The 20926-nt window shown below is 36.2% G+C and overlaps 1 protein-coding gene across 45 annotated transcripts in view; it reads left to right on the top strand.

The window, feature by feature from the left end:
* Positions 1 to 20926, top strand: part of MBNL1 (muscleblind like splicing regulator 1) — a 222460-nt gene that overhangs the window by 47593 nt on the left and 153941 nt on the right. For 31 of the 45 annotated variants that reach the window (XR_009494559.1, XM_024992693.2, XM_024992614.2 and 28 more), the window contains exon 2: positions 14966 to 15951. The exons of 8 other annotated variants lie outside the window; for them this stretch is intronic. Coding sequence is in view for 36 of the 37 variants with exons in the window: in XM_024992693.2 (XP_024848461.1) it covers positions 15778 to 15951 (174 nt within the window). In the remaining variant the exon portion in view is untranslated. Of the gene's footprint in view, positions 1 to 14596; positions 14781 to 14965; positions 15952 to 20926 lie in introns of those variants that run through there. 6 more of the 45 variants (XM_059887081.1, XM_024992697.2, XM_024992620.2 and 3 more) reach the window with 2 other exon arrangements.

The following is a 20926-nucleotide window of genomic DNA, read 5'->3' as shown; positions in this document are numbered from 1 at the left end:
GAAACATAGTTTGTAGTTTTGTTGAAGGAAGCTTAAAGTCTTATTTAAGTCTTTTTCCCTTTGTTAACTTGAATACAGAGGTTTTACTTGAATTTAAATAAAGAGCCAGGTGTTAGTTATATATGAAGAGCATGATTTGACTAATTCCTACATAAAGTTTCTCTTTATTCTTTGGATGCACACACACACACACACACACACACACACACGTATACAAACATACATGCATATCTACACTCCCATACATACATTACAGTTTATTTCTTATTTATTTATACTATTAATAATTTTATCAGATTGTAGTAATTAAGTGCTTGTTTTTTCTTTTTGCAAAATAATTTTACTATGTGGAGCCTAAATATCACTGTCTCTATTTATTTTATATATTTGTGTATATATGTATATATTTATGTATATACATATTTGACATTTTAATGATAGAAAGATATGGGAAGTTTTAAGATTACCAAGTAATTATTTTTTTGAATTTATTCAATATACTCTTTCAGATATACTGGGGTACTTTTTATTTTTTTACAGATTAAGTAGCTTTTATATGGTGTGAACTCTTGAGCAGAACTGAAACATAAGAGGTTTGTGACATAGTAGGATGATATGAGTAGTATCTTAGATGATGTGGAGGGGCATGTGTGGTGCCTGATTTAAAATAATATTTTAAAAAATGAATGTAACAGTCCCTTATAAGCAGAATCTAAAAGGAAATGATACAAAATTGGCCCATTTGGTGGTGTAACCTCAAAGGTCATTCTGTTGAGAGAAGGACAGACATCTGTGACTAGTGTATAAAAGTCTTTTATTTACTCTGATATAAAATCACCTTTGCATACAAATTTCTAGTTGCCAGTGATGTTCTGAAAATAATGAAATATTTAAAAATAAACCTTCAGTTATGACACTGAAAAAAATGAATATAACAGAACTTTGCATAACATTTTGCAGGCATGTTGATTTTCTAAAGTAGTTAATAGAATATAATCAAAAAGCATGTCAGCAAATCTCAAATAAGCCATCATTTCAGGGCAGATATTCTGGGAAATTACTGGGTAGAAATGCAGTAAACAATTTCTGGTGGAAGTAGTCTTTTAACTTTAGTTGATTATGATTGCCAGAATTTAATGAGATTAAGGGTAGCCTGGGGAGTTTGCTTAAAATGTAGATTACTGATCTTCTTTACCCTTAGTAGGTCTAGGGTAGGTCCAAGGAATATGTGTTTATAAGTCACCCCTGGGTGACCAATATAGAGAGTTCGAGAATCTAACTGAATCTCTAATTTCCCAGACAGAACAGAAAGTGTTGCTGTTAATAAACTGTTGGCAGTTACTGGAGTTTATTAGCCAGTTACTGACGTGTTGTGATTTGCCATGGAAAGCCAGTCATTGGTTTTTAAGTGCATATGATGCTGGTAGAAGCACATACAGCTTTAATCACTGTCTCATTAGAAGGATGTAGTCAGCTTTTCGGATCTCCTCATGTGTTACAGCTTTTCTAGAATGCACAGAACCTTATGGGTGATTAAAATACTTAAGAAAGGGATTGTCTTTTTTTTTCCTGTTCGGCAGAGGAACCAAACCTCACGTTGCCATATTAGTTTGTTCAAAGTGTGTTCAGTACATATACTCTTTTGGAAAGTACAAAATCCTAGGAATAGAATCTTGCTCTTATCTCCTGAGAAGTTGTGACTGTATTTATACTCTGACAACATGGTAAAAGCACACTGTCAAAAAGAGAATAAAAGCATTAGAAATGCCCGCATTTTGCCAACCAACCATCTTAAGTGTTTTGAAAATCCAGTTTCAGGTTCCTCTTTATTCTGCGAACTGTTATTTAATAACCGATAAAGAGTTTGAGGAGGGTAAAAGGAGGGGAGAGTGTTTTGTTTTCTAATGGGACACATGCCCCTTTGCAAAATCATACAAGAGTATATACCTACCTCGGTTTTTTAGACTGGAAGTAATGCCCTCCACTTCAGAACACTCCAGTCCAGGGCAAGAGGCCCTCTGGCCTCAGGAGAAATTACCACACAGGGAAATGTGTCTGGGCCTACATGAGTTCACCAGAGTTCTATTGTGCCTTAGCTAGTTTGATAACGCCTTGCATTATTTATAGCACTTGTCAGAAACGATTTCCTTTAGTCAATTAGTGTCTAAAAAAGAAGCGGGGGGCGGGGGGGGGAAGCAGGATATTTTCTGACATTTGTAGAAATAATATGCAAAAAAAGCACTCCCTTAATCATATGACATTGTGCTGTCAGAGATTTTCCTAATATAACATGTCCCACAGAGTGTTAACTACATGTTTTGTTTTTATTAAGAAGCAAAGAATGGTAAGCTATATATTTGTTTTGATACTTTGTCAACTCAAACATTTATTCAAACCTCTGGCCCCTGTTCTTTGGCAAATAATTGCAAAATATAAATATAGTAATTATCTTAGCAATGAGATGGTTTATTTTGAAATAACAGGAGTTGAACAACTGATTTTACAAATGTTTCCATCGATTAACTGCCATGTAAGTGCTAACAACTGAAAATGTTTAGCAAAACACGAAGACAAGGCTTCAAGTTTATATGGGAAAAAGACATAAAACTTTTACTCCTTTCTTACAATAGAAATTTACAATATGGTTTGAAGGATAATATCTTTTTTAGGGCCTTACATAGAGTTAATAAATGTAGAAAAACGTTATTAATTGCGAGTAGAAGTATGTAATGATAAATGTTTTCTTAGAATAAGTTTGATGTTTAGTTCAAAATTAATATTTGCATATACTTTATGTCCAAAGTATTTATATTATTAATACCACTCAAATGTATGCATAGTTTTGTATATATAATTGCAGTATTGCTTAAAATAATGAAAAATTGGCATTTATTTAGGTGACCACTAGTATAGAAATGGATATAAAGTAATACATAATTGTTAAAAAATATTTATGTGAGTCTGTCTCTATTGATAAGGAAAGGTCATTAACAGATTTTGTAGAAAGCAAGCCAAAGGACAATATGCTTAGTATGTTTTCATCATTACTGTAAAAAAAATTAAAAAAATATTTAAACTGTGTATGTCCGTTGTATGTGTAGATGTGTGTTTGTGTGTGATAATACATGGAAAAAGGACTGAACACACCGTACTAATAATAGTGGTTACGCTTGGGGTTGGAGGGGGTTTGATTTGGCAGTAGAAAGATGGGAAATTCTCAATAACCCCTTCTATATGATTTAAATTTATTGACAGTGAAAATCCATTCATTTGGCAATGTCTAAAACCAAAAACAAAAAGAAAGAAAAATATATGGAGTTAATATATGTGAGAGCTTCCCAGGTGGTGCTAGTGGTAAAGAATACACTTGGCCAGTGCAGGAGACATAAGAGACAAGGGTTTGATCCCTGGGTTGGAAAGATTACCTGGAGGAGGGCATGGCAACTCACTCCAGTATTTTTGCCTGAAGAATCCCGTCTGACAGGGGAGCCTGGCAGGCAATAGTCCATAGGGTTGCAAAGAGTCAGACATGACTGAAGGAATTTAGCATGTAGATAATGTATGTAATTCATATAAATTACTTGCTAGAGATTTCTGTCTGTCATTTGAACTTACATGTTACTATCTCTTCTGGGTAATAGCCTTATCATTTATACCCATTGGAGGAAGAAATGGCAACCCCCTCCAGTATTCTTGTTGGGATGATCCTGTGGATGGAAGAACCTGGTGGACTGCAGTCCATGGGATCGAAAAGAGTTGGACACAGCTGAGCAACTGAGTACTTATACCCATACTTCTAGATCACAAAAGAAGGCAGAACCATAGTTAACAGCATAAATTGTTATTTTTTGACTTTGAAATAATGTAGGTGTAGAGGGAGAAAAACTCAAAATTTAGATAAACTGTTTATTTAACTTGTGATTTGCTTCTGAGCCTTTACATTTCTAATTTGAGAATTCTTTATTTTCACTGTCTGATTTTTTGCCTTGTTTTATTTTACATTTCTTTCTGAATGTGAACTTCATGGGACATGCATTTTGGTGTGTGTCTGCAAAGTTCCTCTGAATGAATGACTCATGATTCCAGATCTGCATTGCACAAGTAATGAGATTTCAGTTCTTAAGTATGTTAGAAATTTAAGGAATTAGAGTTGTTGCACAAGAGTGTGGTAAATGATTTATGTACAAATATAAATTTAGTTATCAGGGAGACAAATTTTATCTTTTTATCCGGTTAGTCTTGTATTTCTAAGACTTGCAGAATCTTCCAGTGTTTTTCTTTTTATAAGAGAAGCCTTGTAATTAATAAATGTTGAGGTAGGCACCAACAAAATATACCTCCCTGTTACCACTGTGGAGCTGCTTGTTTAAATCTTAGGCTTCTGCAAAATAAATTCTGAAGCTCTGGCTATACTGTATAGCAGTTGCAGTAATATTAGCAGAGTTTGTTGTTGTTCAGCATCTGAGACCTAGTTTAGTATATGTGTTATGTGGAACGTTCCCTAGAAGATACAGCTACATTGAAGTGAAAATATGAGTTATTAATGCATGTCTGTTTTGAAACATATCTTCCTCTTTTTTAAACCAGGGAAAAACAACTGGGTCTTGATTCACTGTTGGTCAGGGAAAGCCTAATTCTAATATGCATGTGAGCGTATGTGAATTTGTGATTTTTTTTGTTTAGGAAAGCTCAAATTAAACTGAAATTCTAATATTTTATTGTTTTTAGGGATAAATTCAGTTGACATTGGTATATTATTAAATGTATGTTTGAGATTATTTGTTCAAAAAGTAATCTTTAAGATCAAATATATAAATCAGTAGAAATATCCCTAGGATTATAATGTTAAACTGTGTGGTACCTTTGTGGCTTGAGTATTTGTAAAGTTTGCAGTAAAAGATGCATTTTTGATGTGATGGGGATTTTTACTGATGAAATGGAAAAAAGGGGATGTGTGTGTATTATGTTTTGTCATCAGAAGTCCATAAATTCACTTAATTAGGATGCATTCAAGTAATAGCATCCTATATTCGTTTGATATCGTTCATTATATTCTGAAGAATAATTATTTTTAGATCTTTTTGAAGTTGAAGAAATACGTGCTCAGTTGTGTGCGACTCTTTGCAGCCCCATGGACTGTAGCCTGCCAGGCTCCTCTGTCCATGGGATTTTCCAGGCAAGAGTACTAGAGTGGGTTGCCATTTTCTCCTTTGGGGATCTTCCCCGCCCAACAATTGAACCCACTGTCTCTTGGGTCTCCTACACTGGCAGGCAGAATCTTTACTACTAGCACCACCCTCTTTAATACACATATTTTTCTCATAATGATTAATAATTAAGCAACAGATTTTGGGCAGTCTTCAATAGAAATAAGCCAGTAAGATCTCCCAGGTTGAGCTTACTAGGTTACATTCTAAATCATCTGTTAAGATCAAGTTAGTGTGCTCAGATAGAGTTGATAGTGGGCTTCCCAGGTGGCTCAGTGGTAAAGAATTCACTTGCCAGTGCAGGAGACACAGGAGATGTAGGTTCCATCCCTGGGTTGGGAAGTGTGATAGCTATGATTATTTGATTCTAATAGAGATATGCTTTATATTTTGGCCAGATGTTTTTTACTTGTTTTTGTCATTTCTTCACATACTGATTTTATAATTTAGCTCGATTGGACCTACTCAAATGGAAAATGGGCATAGGTTAATTATGGAAAATCTTTTAATGACTACTGGCTGTGAGAATGGTTTCTGCCTTGTAAAGAAAGTTGAACATTGAGGCAAAGAGGTTCACATGCAGCAAATTTTCACTGATATACGGGGTTCTATGGGAATATTTTCTTAAGTCTCTCGTTAATCATCTCCACTAGCTTTGTTTGTAGTGATGCTTTCTAAGGCCCACTTGATTTCACATTCCAGGATGTCTGGCTCTAGGTCAGTGATCACACCATTGTGATTATCTGGGTCATGAAGATCTTTTTTGTACAGTTCTTCTGTGTATTCTTGCCACCTCTTCTTAATATCTTCTGCTTCTGTTAGGTCCATACCATTTCTGTCCTTTATCGAGCCCATCTTTGTATGAAATGTTCCCTTGGTATCTCTAATTTTCCTGAAGAGATCTCTAGTCTTTCCCATTGTGTTATTTTCCTCCATTTCTTTGCATTGATCGCTAAGGAAGGCTTTCTTATCTCTCCTTGCTATTCTTTGGAACTCAGCATTCAGATGCTTATATCTTTCCTTTTCTCCTTTGCTTTTTGCTTCTCTTCTTTTCACAGCTATTTATAAGGCCTCCCCAGACAGCCATTTTGCTTTTTTGCATTTCTTTCCCATGGTGATGGTCCTGGGTGTTCTTTGGAAGGAATGATGCTAAAGCTGAAACTCTAGTACTTTGGCCACCTCATGAGAAGAGTTGACTCATTGGAAAAGACTCTGATGCTGGGAGGGATTGGGGGCAGGAGGAGAAGGGGACGACAGAGGATGAGATGGCTGGATGGCATCACTAACTCGATGGACGTGAGTCTGAGTGAACTCCGGGAGTTGGTGATGGACAGGGAGGCCTGGCATGCTGCAATTCATGGGGTCACAGAGTCGGACACGACTGAGCGACTGAACTGAACTGAACTGAATCAACTTCATTCTTATTTTTGAGTTATATGATAACGTTATTAGGGAAGCACGGGTGACTTTGCTACCATTCCTCAAGCAATAAAGACATATTGAAACACGTTTTAGATGAAGGTATCACCTGCCTCAATAAGAAGCTCGGTGATACTGTTCAGAAGGTATGGAGATGGAAAATTAAGATTTTGACCCCTAGTTACTACAGCAAATAAAATATAACTCATAAAAGTAAACTTTAAAATCAAAGTCCATAATCATAGTTTTGCTCTGGAAATAACAATATCACAATGTATCACGTTGCATTTAATGTTCAGAGTTTTGTCATGCTTATTTCACATTGGTAGATTTCAGTTGGGTTAATGAATCATTCTTCCTGAAAACTGCCAGAATAGTTAGATTTGTTTTTTCTGTCTTTTAGCACATTGCACATGTATTCAACACTGTTGATTTTACTGTAGTCTTGTGTTCTGACTTCCTAGTTATTATTTTGAAATATTAAATGACATGAACGGATCAGAAATGACTACCTAAGGCTAACAAGATAACTTCATCTTTTTGTAATATACAGAGTAAATAAAACACTAAATAGGATTAGTATTTTGTCTCAAAGAATGATAAAGTAGCATTCATAGTGTTGTTATACTTTCTTATGGAATAGAGGGAAATGTTAAAAGACTGCCTGTTGGAATCCTAAAAAAAAAAAAGCAAATTTTCCTTCTTTAGCCAGAACTGAGGACTGATTCTGTCAGAAATGCACCGATAATTATTTACATGTTAAAAATTTGCAAAACCATGTGTATCTATTTCATATTATTTCATGGATTAAAAAGACTTCTGTCAGCTTCCCAATTAAGGAAGTATAAAAATGGTTTTATGTTAATTAACTTCCTTTCCTTATGCTTTCTTTCCAATAAGTGGTCTTTGATGCTGATTTCATTCAGTTATAAAGGTGACATATCAGTGTTTTAAACTGTGTATCTATTGTTTAGGCATTATAAGTTGTAGCAAATATTTGTAAACTAGTGTTCAGATATACTAAGAAAAATATTATCATGCAACAAATGCTGATCGTTGACTTAGTCTGGACCTTGTGCTGTGTTGGTGGTGGCTGTTTGGTGAAGAAACTAGCTGGTACCTGCCTGCTGTCACGGAGCTTACATTTTAATGGAAAAAGCAGATGATAAGCAGATAGTGAAATAGGTACATACTATTATGAAAATACTAACAAGAGTTGTGAAGAAGAATAAAGCAGGATAAGGGGCTGGCAAGTCTGCACTGGTGTTAAGAGGAAGAGAGGTTTGCATACTTTTGACAGTGGGCCGAAAAGCTTCTAGGAAGATAAACTTTGCTGTAGGGACTGGTGAGGGCACATTTAGGTACAGAACTGGTGGCTCAGGCTACAAAATGCAGCAAGACGTCTTGATATTTATCTTCTAATACCTTTTTATGTTTTATAATTTTGCCTTTTATAGGAATCATTTCAAAATTCACTTTTTAATCACTGCATAGAGACTTCCTGTTTCGTTTTTGTCTTAAATATAAATCCTTAAAGGGACAGTAGTCATTATCTAACTTGAAAGTTTAGTTGCTTGCTTTTGGAATTCTAATGTTTAGCAATAATGCATCACCTAACGGACTTCCTTCAGTATCCTTCCAGTAAGACACCACTGGATGATTAGGGAAGCAAACCTTATCAGCATCTTAAAGGAATGCTTTGATAGATCTTAGATTACTTGTTTGAGTTGGTAAACATAATCTTCCTTTCCTTGCAAGCAACCTGTCACCCAAAACAATGCAGAGCGTCAGACCAGTAGGCCACGTTGCCTATTGCTGTGCCATTCCAGAGGATTTGTGGTTGAAAGTTATCTTTTTTCTCAGCAATTTATCTAAAACTTCAGTTATTTGCATATATTCTTTATGATTTTTACCAGTATATTTATTATTATTCCTTAAATTCTTTTGTTATACTTTAGCCTCTTCCTAAGTTACATATCCACACACTTTGACGAGCTTGTTTTAGCATTCTGATGCATCTATTAAAATTACGTTGTTTCTGCATCACTGAAAATCACCATGGGTGCTACCACTAGGGTGCTTCCCCCTCACTGAGAAACACTGATCTTAGCTTTTTGTTATATGGAGTTGAATACAGGTGAAGATTGCATTAACCCATTCAGAACACAGTTTTTTCCCATGTAATAAATGATTTTGTTACTTTATTTAGTCCCTTGTGAGTAGAGAAATAGCTATATAGCCTCCAGAAATGCTTAGTTATTTGTTTACCAAAATCTCTGTTAATATTTGGGAAAAGCCATGGGCAAAATTGTGCTGTGAGCTAACTTAGTTTACTGAAGTGATACATTGCTAGTTACAGACTTGTCGACACCAGTGAGCCAGGGGGAGAAGTTTTGGACAAGGCTCCTTTTCTCGTCAGCTCCAAATATACTCAGCAAAGTTGGCCGTCTCTTCCAGTTAGCTTGAAACTTTCTTAGTAAGTTAACAAAAAAAAAGAAACCTCAAATAATTACTAAGTTAACTTCCTCAATACATAACATTTCAAAATCAAAACTTATGAAAAAAGTCCCCCAAATTCCCAGCTAACTACTCTGGCATGTAGAACCAATCTGCCTATATTTGGTCCAGAAGAATTGAAATGATTAGTGAACATTTGTGACTAGGAAGTTTAACCTTGCTCATAGAGTCCAACCAGTTCTCCAAAACAGAATTTTAGTCTTATTCCTTGTGTCTGTTTATCCTGTATTGCACAATGTATGCAGCCTTTAAATAGATATTTACATGAATGCATTCCACTGTTAAGGGCTTCCCAGGTGGCATTGAGGTAGGAATCTGCTTGTCAGTGCAGGAGTTTCAGGAGGCTCGAGTTCGATCCCTGAATTGGGAAGATCTTGGGTAGTAGGAAATGGCAACCCATTCTAGTATTCTTTCCTGGAAAATCCCATGGACAGAGGAGCCTGGTGGGCTATAGTCCATGGGGACACAAAGAGTCACACGCCATTGGGCACGCACATGTAATAATCCACTGTAGTTCAGTTCAGTTAGTCATGTCCGACTCTTTGCCACACCATGGACTGAAGCACACCAGGCTTCCCTGTCCATCACCAACTCCCAGAGCTTACTCAAACTCATGTCCATCGAGTGAGTGATGCCATCCAACCATCTCATCCTCTGCTGTCCCCTTCTCCTCCTGCCTTCAGTCTTTCCCAGCATCAGGGTCTTTTCTAGTGTGTCAGTTCTTTGCATCAGGTGGCCAAAGTATTGGAGTTTCAGCTTCAGCGTCAGTCCTTCCAATGAATATTCAGGACTGATTTGCTTTAGGATAGACCGGTTGGATCTCCTTGCAGTCCAAGGGACTCTCAGGAATCTTCTTTTTGAACCACAGTTCAAAAGCATCAATTCTTTGGCCTTCAGCTTTCTTTATCATCCAACTCTCACATCCATACATGACTACTGGAAAAACCATAGCTTTGACTAGACGGATGTTTGTTGGCAAAGTAATGTCTTTGCTTTTTAACACACTGTCTAGGTTGCTCATAACTTTTCTTCCAAGGAGCAAATCCACTGTTAGTTTAGTGCTAATATATATCAATTGCTATAAGAGTAGTTATCTGTACTTCCTCAGGCTTTTTCTTTTTATACTTTATCCTATTTTTGGTTTCTTTTCTTCTGTCTTTATATTTTATTCTTTCCATTTACCTTAAAGTAGAAAATACATGTGAATTCTGATATCACTTAAGGAGAAACTGATCTTGGTTCTTGGGAGGACTATGCTTGTTTGTATCAATAGAATGTGTCACATGATGTAAGGAACTCTACAGTTTACTGTTTTGAATTTGATCAATAGGTAAAAGAAGGCTCTTACCTTAAAAACCTATATAGGTTGTTAAATTTTGATTGTCACTGAAAACAGTTAAATTCTCCATTTCTTTGTTTTTCTTCAGGGAAGTTTATTACATATTGAAATATCAGTCAAAATTTTACCTCAGAAGAAGTTTACCTGTTAGCTAATACCTTTACAGTAGCGGTGCTTCTTTCAATAATTATTTGCAAACAATACATATTTTTAGGGTGATACATTTGCAAGAATTCCTACAATCTGCACAATACCCATACACATTTAAATATTATCTCTATCTATTGAACAAAAAATCCATTACCACTGAAGTATTGGTCCAAATCCTATAAAATCTTAATTTTTATTAAAGATATGAAGATTTCTGGTCTTCCCTGAAATTATTTTTGAATAAATAAAAAGATTACAAGATAGCATTCTGATATCAGCAGTTTACTCAAATACGTTTTTTTCAGATAAGATATGAGTTCGTTACACCCAGTGCCCTGTGTCGAAGGCTGAAACACATATTATCGGGTGTAGCTGGAGTATTTCATAAAGATCAGTGTACAGTCTGATCGCTCACTTGTCCATGTCTGGCTAATTATAAATATTTTGATTATCACCTTGACTAATACATTTTATAATAGTATTTTCAGCTTAAAAATACATAGCTATATTTTTTCAGTAATACTTTTTGACTTAACTGGTCTGCTACAGAAAATATAATCAGAACACCCATTTGTAAGCATTTTAGTAATTAAGGTATATTTTGTTACTTGAGTACGACTAAGTCTGTAACATGGTAGAAGGGAAAAACAACGCTAGAAATGAATTTTGTAGTTGTATTTAGACATAAATACAGTACATAAATACTACTTGGGGGTTATCCCGAGTAGTGAAGTTATTCCTGTGTGCCATGCCATTGCCTTTCCTCATTGTTTGGATCTCATAGATCACAATGAAACTTTCCTCAGGGTTGGACACATGTCCTCATAAACATGTTTATTTCTAATAGGTTGAATAAAATTATTCTTTTCTTAAACATTTAAAAAAACACCATGTTCCAGGGACTGGGTTAAAAAAAAAAAGTGATAAACACCCTGTTGTTGTGGAATTTATAACCTGGGGGACAAAAGTTCTAAGAGATACAAAGTACTGAGAATATTGTGAAGGGGTAGACTGTTTAGCAGAGTTAGCATAGCCTTTTTAGAGAAGGAGATATTTGAATAGTTTAAACAAGAAGGGATGAGGAGGTATGTGTCAATCCAAAGGTTTAGCATGTAACAAGTTTCAGCAGCTCCCACCTGGATGGTGTATGCTAAGAACCCACAGCCCCTCTCTCCCTGGGAAAGTAGAGGTGCAGGGCTGGGAGAGACCAAAAAAGATAAAATGTGTCAGTTTCAAACAAGGGGAAGGGAGAAAGAGGGAGTTGTGCAGCATGCTGATAAGAGGTCAAGTAATGACAAGGACTGTGCAGTCCTTAGATTTGGCTTTGATGGGAGCATCGATGACTGTCACTGAGCAGTAAGGTAGGAGTTGTGCAGGTCACACCGATACATTTTTAAAAGTGAATGGAGGAGGAGGAAGCAAGAAAAGAGCACGTGTAGGTGACTCTTCAGATTTTTGTTTGGGAGTGATGAATTAGGAACATTAGAGAGAGGTGATGTATAACTAGGCAAGGTCCCCTTCCTCCTACCATGTAACCCCTTCCATTTTAGAGCTCCTTTAGCACTTTAAGAGCTAAGAGGAAAAGCAGGAATATATATAGCAGGAATTTAGAGAGGAAGAGGATTTAAGAAGGAGCCAGTCAAGGTAGCAGCTTAACCTTGGGCAGTAGAAGAGAGAACTGGGAGACTGAGAAGAAAGATACAAAAAGATAGTTTAAAGATGGGTGGTAGGAAGGTGAGAGAAAGTTCATGACTGAGAGCTACTATTTTTATTATGAAATATTTGTGACATGTAAGATCATATCCATTATTGATAGTGAGAGGAACACAGAGGAGGAGGGACTTGATAGTGAGGAAATTTTAGAAAAGCTGGAGTGTCAGAGGGGGCGGTCCAGGCCAAGGGGAGGATTCTTAGGCATTTGGGAAGCCTGAGTGACCCTAGAACACAGTAACTTATGGAGGCAATAATGGGTGTGTGTGTGTTTTCAAGTTTGTGTTTGTGGGTGCTCATATGTGTTTATAGGGGTGTGTTCCTGCATGTGTTTGTGTATTTTTGTGCTGTAAAGTTAATGCCAGTGCTGAAATAGAAATTGATCATTTAATTTACTGAAGTTTATGGGGCTCCACCTGTTTTCCGTCCCTAAGCCAGACACTTAAGGGTTCTAAGATGTGTAAGATTGTTTCTGGCCTTGGGAACATGCCGTCTCATGGGTCAGTCATATAAATGCAAATCAGACACTGATTGGGGAGCAGAGGTAATTGGGAGGAGGCAGTGTTAATATATGGGTGGATGGGGATGAAGGAAGTGACATCTTGATAGCGTCTTGGAGGAAGTGACATGTTGGTAGGCTTCCCAGGTGGCTCAATGGTAAAGAAGCCGCCTGCCAATGCAGGAGATAGGGATTCAGTTTCTGGGTTGGGAAGATCCTCTGGAGGAGGAAATAGCAATCCACTCCAGTATTCTTACCAGGATGATTAGGTGGACAGAGGAGCCTGGCGGGCTACAGTCTGTGGGATCCTAAAGAGTCGGACAGGACTGAGCACGACCCCAAGGAAAAGGAGGTAGTGGTTGCAGAGAGAAAGACAAAAGAGATGTTGACCACAGATGTGGTACACACTCACAGCATGAGGTAGTCGAGAAGTTTTGAATGCAGAGCAAATATTAAGGAAGGTGAATAAGTCTTAGAGTTTGTGACTAACTTGGCTTTGTTTTTTATGGAACCAGGAATTAGGACTAGAAAATTTTTTGAAAACAAAGATACTTCTGGAGCATCAGTGTGAATTTTTTTTTTTTAATCTTTCTCAAAAGTTGTGGCTTTTTGTAAAAAAATATTTACAATATTTTCTAAACCTAGTATCTGGTAGTTTCTAAAAAAAATAATGTTAAAAATGACAGTATTAATCTTAAAACAAATTAAAAAAATTCTGCTATATATCCATGTTTTATCTATATGTATGTGTGTATATATTCATATTCTGTATTTTAATTTCCAAGTTATAAACATGTTATATGCCCGTTGGCCATTTTTGGCCCTGGAAGAAGTAATCAGATACTATTTATTATACTGTCATTGCCTCTTTGGAGTGTGAAGCTTCTAGAGTTATTTAAGCCTTGTTTCCTTTGGTAGTATTCAAAAGGGAAAAAATAATATGTCTGCTATTCTGTAACTACTAAGCATTTTGGGGAAAGTTTTCCCATTCTGATTGAAAGTAAGTTGTTAAAAGCAAAAATGCCCTGCTGTATATAGGGAACGGTCTTGTGGTGCCGAGTTACTAGATCTTTAGGCAATGGGGGGTCCCTCACCCCCCAACCCCCAGCCTCTGGCTTCATTTGTACCTCTGAAATGCATCATACTGCCCAAATCAAACTGCTCACTTAATATTTAATGTTTCTGCGATGGAATCACTTTCTCCCTTGAGGTTGACTTCAGATTTGCCAGACACACTGACAACACTGCACTCCTTATTTCCCCCACATGACCTCAGCTTTTGCTTAAAAAATGTTCAAATAAAGGATGCTTTTGTTCATATCTCGCCTGCCTGTGATATATTGACAAAGTGTCTGCGGGCTGAATGGAATAGTTTTACAGTAGGAGTGCCACTTTCAGTGGAGGGGCAGGACTTAGGCTGGAGAAGGAAGTGAATTGGATAGGTCAGGAGAATGTACCATTTGTAAACACCCCTTTCCTTTTTTATTCACGTGTCAGGACAGCAGGAGCAGGCTGTTCAGTGCCTGTCCCTGCGCAGAGCCAGAGGGAAAGCAGCTTGGAAGTCGGCTGCAATTTTTAAACCTTGCTTTTTATTTCCTGGTAATGATCTTCAAGTGCTTGGACTTGTTTGGGAAGCTGTTTTGAAACTAACATGGTTTAGTCCACTAACTGCATGTTGGGTAAATTCAAAACCCACATGCTCGTCCTCTTGCAGTGGAATAAGTCACATCTGATGGACATTTTCTGTGCTTATAGCATAGTAATGAACGTCTGACAGGCGCGACCTTTCATAAGACAACCCACACTATTGGCTTTCTGCCCAGAATATTGCTGCAACACTATCTGTGATTGGTTATCTCTCTATCATGCATTGCTTCACAAGGGGAAACGGCCCCTTTTTTTAATAAATCTACGATGGCTGGCTGCAATATGCCTCACTGTAAGTAGTGTGTGTGTGTGTGTATGTGTGTGTGTGTGAGAGAGAGAGAGTGAGAGAGAGGGAGAGAGAGGGAGGCTGGCTTGAATATGACTTAGTCTGGTAGCACATGGCAAGGTTGTGATACTGTCTTAGGACATCAGTGAAGAGCTACTTAGTAAATCTTAACCTATCTCTTTTTTCTACAGGTTGGTACTAAGAAGTGCCTTTCCTGACGTCTCTGCTGCTTGGAACCGCTTCTAGAGCAGTCTCTGCTTTTGCCTTGCTTGCTGCCAGCTAGACTGTGACGACAGCACATCCACCCTCCACCTCTAGCCCAGACACCCCCATTTCTACTTATAATCAAGAAAAAAGCTCTAAGTATCTGGCATTGCCCTAGGCTGCTTTAGTTTTAAAAGAAAAGTTTGCTGAAAAAGTAAGATATCTTCTGCCAGGAAATCAAGAAGGAAAAACAAAATCATTTTCTCGATTTTGCTCTAAACTGCTGCATCTGTCTATGCCAAACTAATCAATACCGATTGCACCACCAAACTCCATTGCAAATTCAGCTGTGAGGAGATTACCTTTCAGACAACTTTGCTGAAAGCAGCTTGGAAATTCGGTGTCAGAGGGTCTGCCACGTTTTCATGCTTGCATTTTGGGCTCCAAATTGGCACTGGGAAGGGGTTACTGAGAGCACAAGGCTGATTCGAGGCCCTACTTTTAAACGTTCATCTACTTACGATCCTAGTATTTCTCTAAAAACCAAAACCTCTTTGAATTAACAGTTTCATGCTGTGAATTTCTAGTGGGAGATCTTTTCCTTGATATTGAGAACACAATTTTCCATGTACTTTTAAAGCAGGGAGTGGGGGAAAAGTATTTTGGAGGGGACATTTTCATCATTTTACAGTTTTATCAGTTCAGTTTTTTTTTTTTTTTTGGTTGTTACTTTTTTTTTTTGAGGGGGGTTGGGTTTGTTGGTTTCACTGAAAATTTTAACTACCTGTAAAATCTAAACATGGCTGTTAGTGTCACTCCAATTCGGGACACAAAATGGCTAACACTGGAAGTATGTAGAGAGTTCCAAAGGGGGACTTGCTCACGGCCAGACACGGAATGTAAATTTGCACATCCTTCGAAAAGCTGCCAAGTTGAAAATGGACGAGTAATCGCCTGCTTTGATTCATTGAAAGTGAGTAAATATTATATTATTTTAAGGATACGCAATAATTGAATAAAGGGGATATGGACATGCAGTCCACTGAGTTTGGAATTATGGATTGCTTTGTTAACAGTTATACAGTGTCTTCTTACTGATGATGTTGGGGTGGGGGACTTTATTGAGAAGCAACAGAGCCAAGTCTGGCCAAACTTTGTTATGATAACTTTTATCTGTCCTTTAATGCTGTGATTTTTTTTTTTTTTCCCTAGAGCAGAAAGTGTCAGCATACTTTTACTTAGTACTGGCTAAGTCAGTCTAGAGAAATAGTAAATACAGATACATGTATGTGTCAGCATATGCATAGACTGTATATGGGGCTATAGCAGTGGCTAGATGGGGATGGTTTGTTTTTGCTTGTTTGAAAACGTGCTGTATAGTTGTAAAAGAAAAGCAGATTTTGTTAGCTAAACTTGGATAGACTTTTTATATTAATATTTTGACATTATGGATTTCCTTTTTATTATATGAGCATATTATTTTAAGGCCAGAAGCAATGCATTTTATGGAAAATATAACTAGAAGTAAGGTTCTGAACTGCTCTTACAATATACTATCAGAGGCATAAAACTTTGTTGAATGTGAGTTTTATAAATCAGTGGAAACTCTATAAAAAGTACTATTATTAATTGGACTTTTTTGTTTCTAAAATTCAAATGTGAAGTAATTTAGCAGGTTTTTTTCTGTTAGCTCCTGATTATTATTTTTTATTTGTAACAGTATCAGCCAGACTGTAAAAAGTTAGCTATTGTGGGTACCGTAATCCTAGCACATTCACTTTAGTGTATTTTGGCATTCAAAATGTCATTGGATTCATATTTCAGCTATCAAGGTTGAAAGTGAGTCTTTTAAAAGATAGCATACATGTCTTTATTTTGATGTGTAAGGTCAAAACTACAAATGTGAAGATTCCTAGGCACTCTCTACATACTTGGTTTAATTGAATCGCCTTTGAATATTAATATGCAGGTGTAATTCACTCTGAACCTTTGAGAAGGAGGTTGCTATCATTTTGACAAATATATAGAAGTGAAGGTTTCATAGACATATCTTGTCTGATGCAAAAAAAAAAAGTGCTATAAAAATTTTTCTTTAATACCATAGGGGAGAATTAACTGAAGTATTTAATACATAAGTTAACCCATATCTCACCCCAGTGTTAGGAGTTAAGTTGTGAGTTAACTCTTTCAGTACATTGCTTCTTGGTCAGTTTGTGCTGCTCACTTTGCTAAAGTTTTCACCAAAGACTCAAGGATATTATCTTCAAAGTAGAATATAAAAGAAAGCATTAACAATAAGAAAAATATAATGTTAGGTTGTTCTTAATGACATAGTTCTAAAGATCAATAAACAAAAGTTATAAGTTACCCTGGGCCTTTTATCCCCTCTTGTTTGGAAAGGCATCCATGAAGGGCACGCAGTAGTTGTACCGTGTGAGTGTGTCATCCTAAATTCTGCCGACTGAATTTAGGTGTAATTAGAGACTGGGACCCATAAATGAGGGGCAAAAGGCTAATTATGCTTGTCAATAACCAGCTTTGTCTGTAAGGAACCCTGTTTTGACCCAATTACTACTAAATCCAATTTTTAATCCCACAGACAGTTGATGGTACACTGGTAGCTGAAGAACGAAGGGCATTAAACTTCGCTGTGACATTGAGTGGTTTCACAGAAGACCTGCCTCCACGGCATTTGGAAATATTGTGAAACATTAAAATTCAGTTGCTATTTTCCCCTCTCAAAATATTTTTTTAGTTGCTACTCACTTGTGGCCACAGAACAGTCCCCCTTTGAGCAAAGCAGCAGCATTGCTTAATGACATGCTGTGTGGTTAACAAGATTCAACTGCCACATCAAGGACTTTTTTAAATAACAATTTTAAGATTTTAAATTTACTTTTGAAATGAACTCGTTATAGCAGCTAATCAGTGCAAACGTTGTCCATACTCTTTGTTCTTTCTAAGAGAAACGGAAATTTAATTTATAGCGTCTAAAATGTAGTAAAATATTTCAATTTGAATAAGAGGAGGAAAAATAAACACAAATTTATTTCTCGTGGAGCTTCATGCCCAGAATGACAGCAGCTTCTTCAGTGTTAGTGAAATGACTCTGTTAAAAATTAATGTAAAAATTTTGGAATGTGTTAATTAGGTATTCATGTTTCAAAAACCACGTTTCATCTATTTGTGTGTATGTTTGTAACTAACACATGTGATTCTTGATACAGTATTTAGAATCCTACCTTTTAGGTAGTAGTCTTCCTGTGTTTGACTTTGTGGCTAAAATAGATCAAAAACATGTTTTAAAACAGTTAAAGTAATTCTTTGACTCATGCCTGAAGTTCTGAAATTTGGGAGCATTATGAGGTTTCCATGCCAGTAACCGCTAGATCATTTGTATTGTTTCAGAGAGTAAACGGAAGGAATTTAGAGAACTTGTAATATCCTGACTTCTTTAATAAAATGTGTTGTATGTATTGCTCCCATCCATAGTCCAGCCTTTTGTGAGTTCTTGAGCCCTGAGATGGAGGTAGCCTGTGTAATCTCCTATTTTTAGCAAGTTAGGAAAGCAAACCAAATACTCTCTGAGAGGACCCTGGGAAATGGCTGTACCCTTCAGCTGTGCTGTTTCAGACTTTGGCCAGGCTCCCAGGTGACTTAGGTTTATAGCAGACTTCTACAGAGAGGAGGAGAATTCATTTCATTAAAAACAGAAGTCGAACAGTTCAAGAAAGTATTTATGTAGAAGAAATCAAATTGGCATATTCTAAAGGGAATAGGAAGAAAATCAGCTATGGTAGCATTTTAGTTGCATAGTGGTGATTTTAAAGTTTAAATAATTAACTTTAGATGCATTTACTACATGAAAACATAGAATTCTGAATCACAGTAAATGTGTTGCTAAATAAAATGGGAATATATAATAATGAGGAATATTGTACAGAAACAAGTCACAAAATAGATAGCAATAAATAGAACAAAAGCTATAATAATGAGTACTCATTTATAAATTAAATCATGTGTTTTAAGTGCTTCATTTTTCTCACTTAATTTTGCTTTTGAACTTGCAGTATTAATTTACAACAAAGTATATTCATGTTGAGAATTAAATTGTTTACGAATTTGAGGTTTCAGTGTTTTATTGCTTTAGGTAGTCTGAACATCAGAAAAGGTGATTTATTTAATGCTGGAGAGGGTTTTGTTTTTTTTCTTCCCCTTATGGCTTATAAAAGGGATACCAAAAGAGAAATATGTCAAAAGGAAAATGTCCACGCTATAAGCTGCTTTTAGAATATTATATTTCAGAAATGATTCAAAGAATAGTTAATGGCAAGTTCCTTTTTTTCTTTAGTAATAATTGAACTAAAATTAAATAGTTCATATAAAGAAGGCCTACAGGATGTATTTTAATGTGATGCCGAGTTTTTTATATTATCAAAAAAGTAAGCTTTCACTCATCTTCTGGTCAGCAGAAATACACTATAGCTTATGGAGTTTTTCTTTGTTCAAATATCCATTTATCTTTCAGGTGTTGTGAGGGGAGGAATATAACCTTTAGTATTTATTTTCCAAAAATCTAGCAAAACTCTTTTACCTTTGAAAAGTTTAGTCTCTTGTTCTTTTATCAAATAAGGCAATTTTGTTTAGGATAATTCATTGTTCATTTTACACATGTTTGTGTGTACAGTTAGCCCAGCTAATCAAGTTTATCATAGACACATCAGAGACCAGATTCTACTACGAAGTGCCATGGAATCAAGGGCACAGGTAGATGCATTTAAGGTGCCTCTGAAGACATGGCATAATATATGAAATAATAAAATTAGCCATTAGAAGACACACAAATAAGTAAACATACAGGTAAATGAACAACTAGAAAACCCAAAGTTAGAAATACAAATAAACCAAGGTTCTGGATGGTTATGTGGAGACAGACATGAATGGCCCTAGTAAAGTGGTCTCAAGCTGTTGACAGTTAGATTTTAGAAATCTTCCATTGTTAACACAGTTTTATCTTCAATTTAGCTCCAAATCCTAGTATAAATCTTTCTGCCATGTCTTTTAAACCAATTTAACTGATAATCCTGATGAAATGGTATCTGCAAGTTTCAGGCTAAACATCTACTTTTGAATTAAAACTTTGATATGGTAGGCTCTTAATTGGAATAACTTTTACTTAGAATTTGTTGTCGTTGTCTTTTTTGCTAAGGGCACCTGCCATGTGATGTTACAACTTTGACAGGGTATTATATTTGTGTACATGTGACTCTGTAGGTATATATTCGATGTGTCTTTCAGTGACAGGTTGATAGGACTTCCTCGTTACCCTCTAGTGACTTAAGAGATGAACTGACTATGAGCATAATTTGTGTGGCAATGTGTAGCATGTTAAAGTTTAAGTTAAATTTTCTAAGCAGAAACTTCACAACTTTGTAAAGAACAGCCTGTAAATGTGCCAAGTGTGATGTCATCAACTCTGACACGAACCTTTCTTTAATGAAATTCTCAATAGCTGCAGCTGCTTTGGTAATACTTACAACTTTATTCATTTACCTATTTATATTCTATGGTTTGACTTTTTTAGAGTAATATTTTTAAAGGAGTAAAGATTTTTAAACTTCTGGACAAATTTCAAGGAATGTTTTGAATCATGATATGTAAGGCACTAATTCTGGAGCTCCTTTTTTTTTTCTGCATAAGATTTTGGTACACTTCTGTTTTTTCTTTTTTGTATTTAATCTTGTTTAATTTTTTGTGTGCGGCAAAACTAAAAACAGTTTAAACCTAAAGCAATGTGGCACTTATAATCGAGTTCAAACTGTAATTGTACTTCAGAACATACATAAAAGTCTGATTCCACAAATGGCCTCAAAATGATTCCATGTACAAACAAGGCTGTTACTGACGGCTGTTACTGACTTGAAAGAGCCTATGCAGCATGGGGTAAA

Source organism: Bos taurus, chromosome 1 (assembly GCF_002263795.3).
Source record: "Bos taurus isolate L1 Dominette 01449 registration number 42190680 breed Hereford chromosome 1, ARS-UCD2.0, whole genome shotgun sequence".
In the NCBI taxonomy this organism is placed as follows: Eukaryota; Metazoa; Chordata; class Mammalia; order Artiodactyla; family Bovidae; genus Bos; species Bos taurus.
The sequence above is the reverse complement of the archived record's forward strand: the minus strand, read 5'-3'. Positions and strand labels throughout refer to the sequence as shown.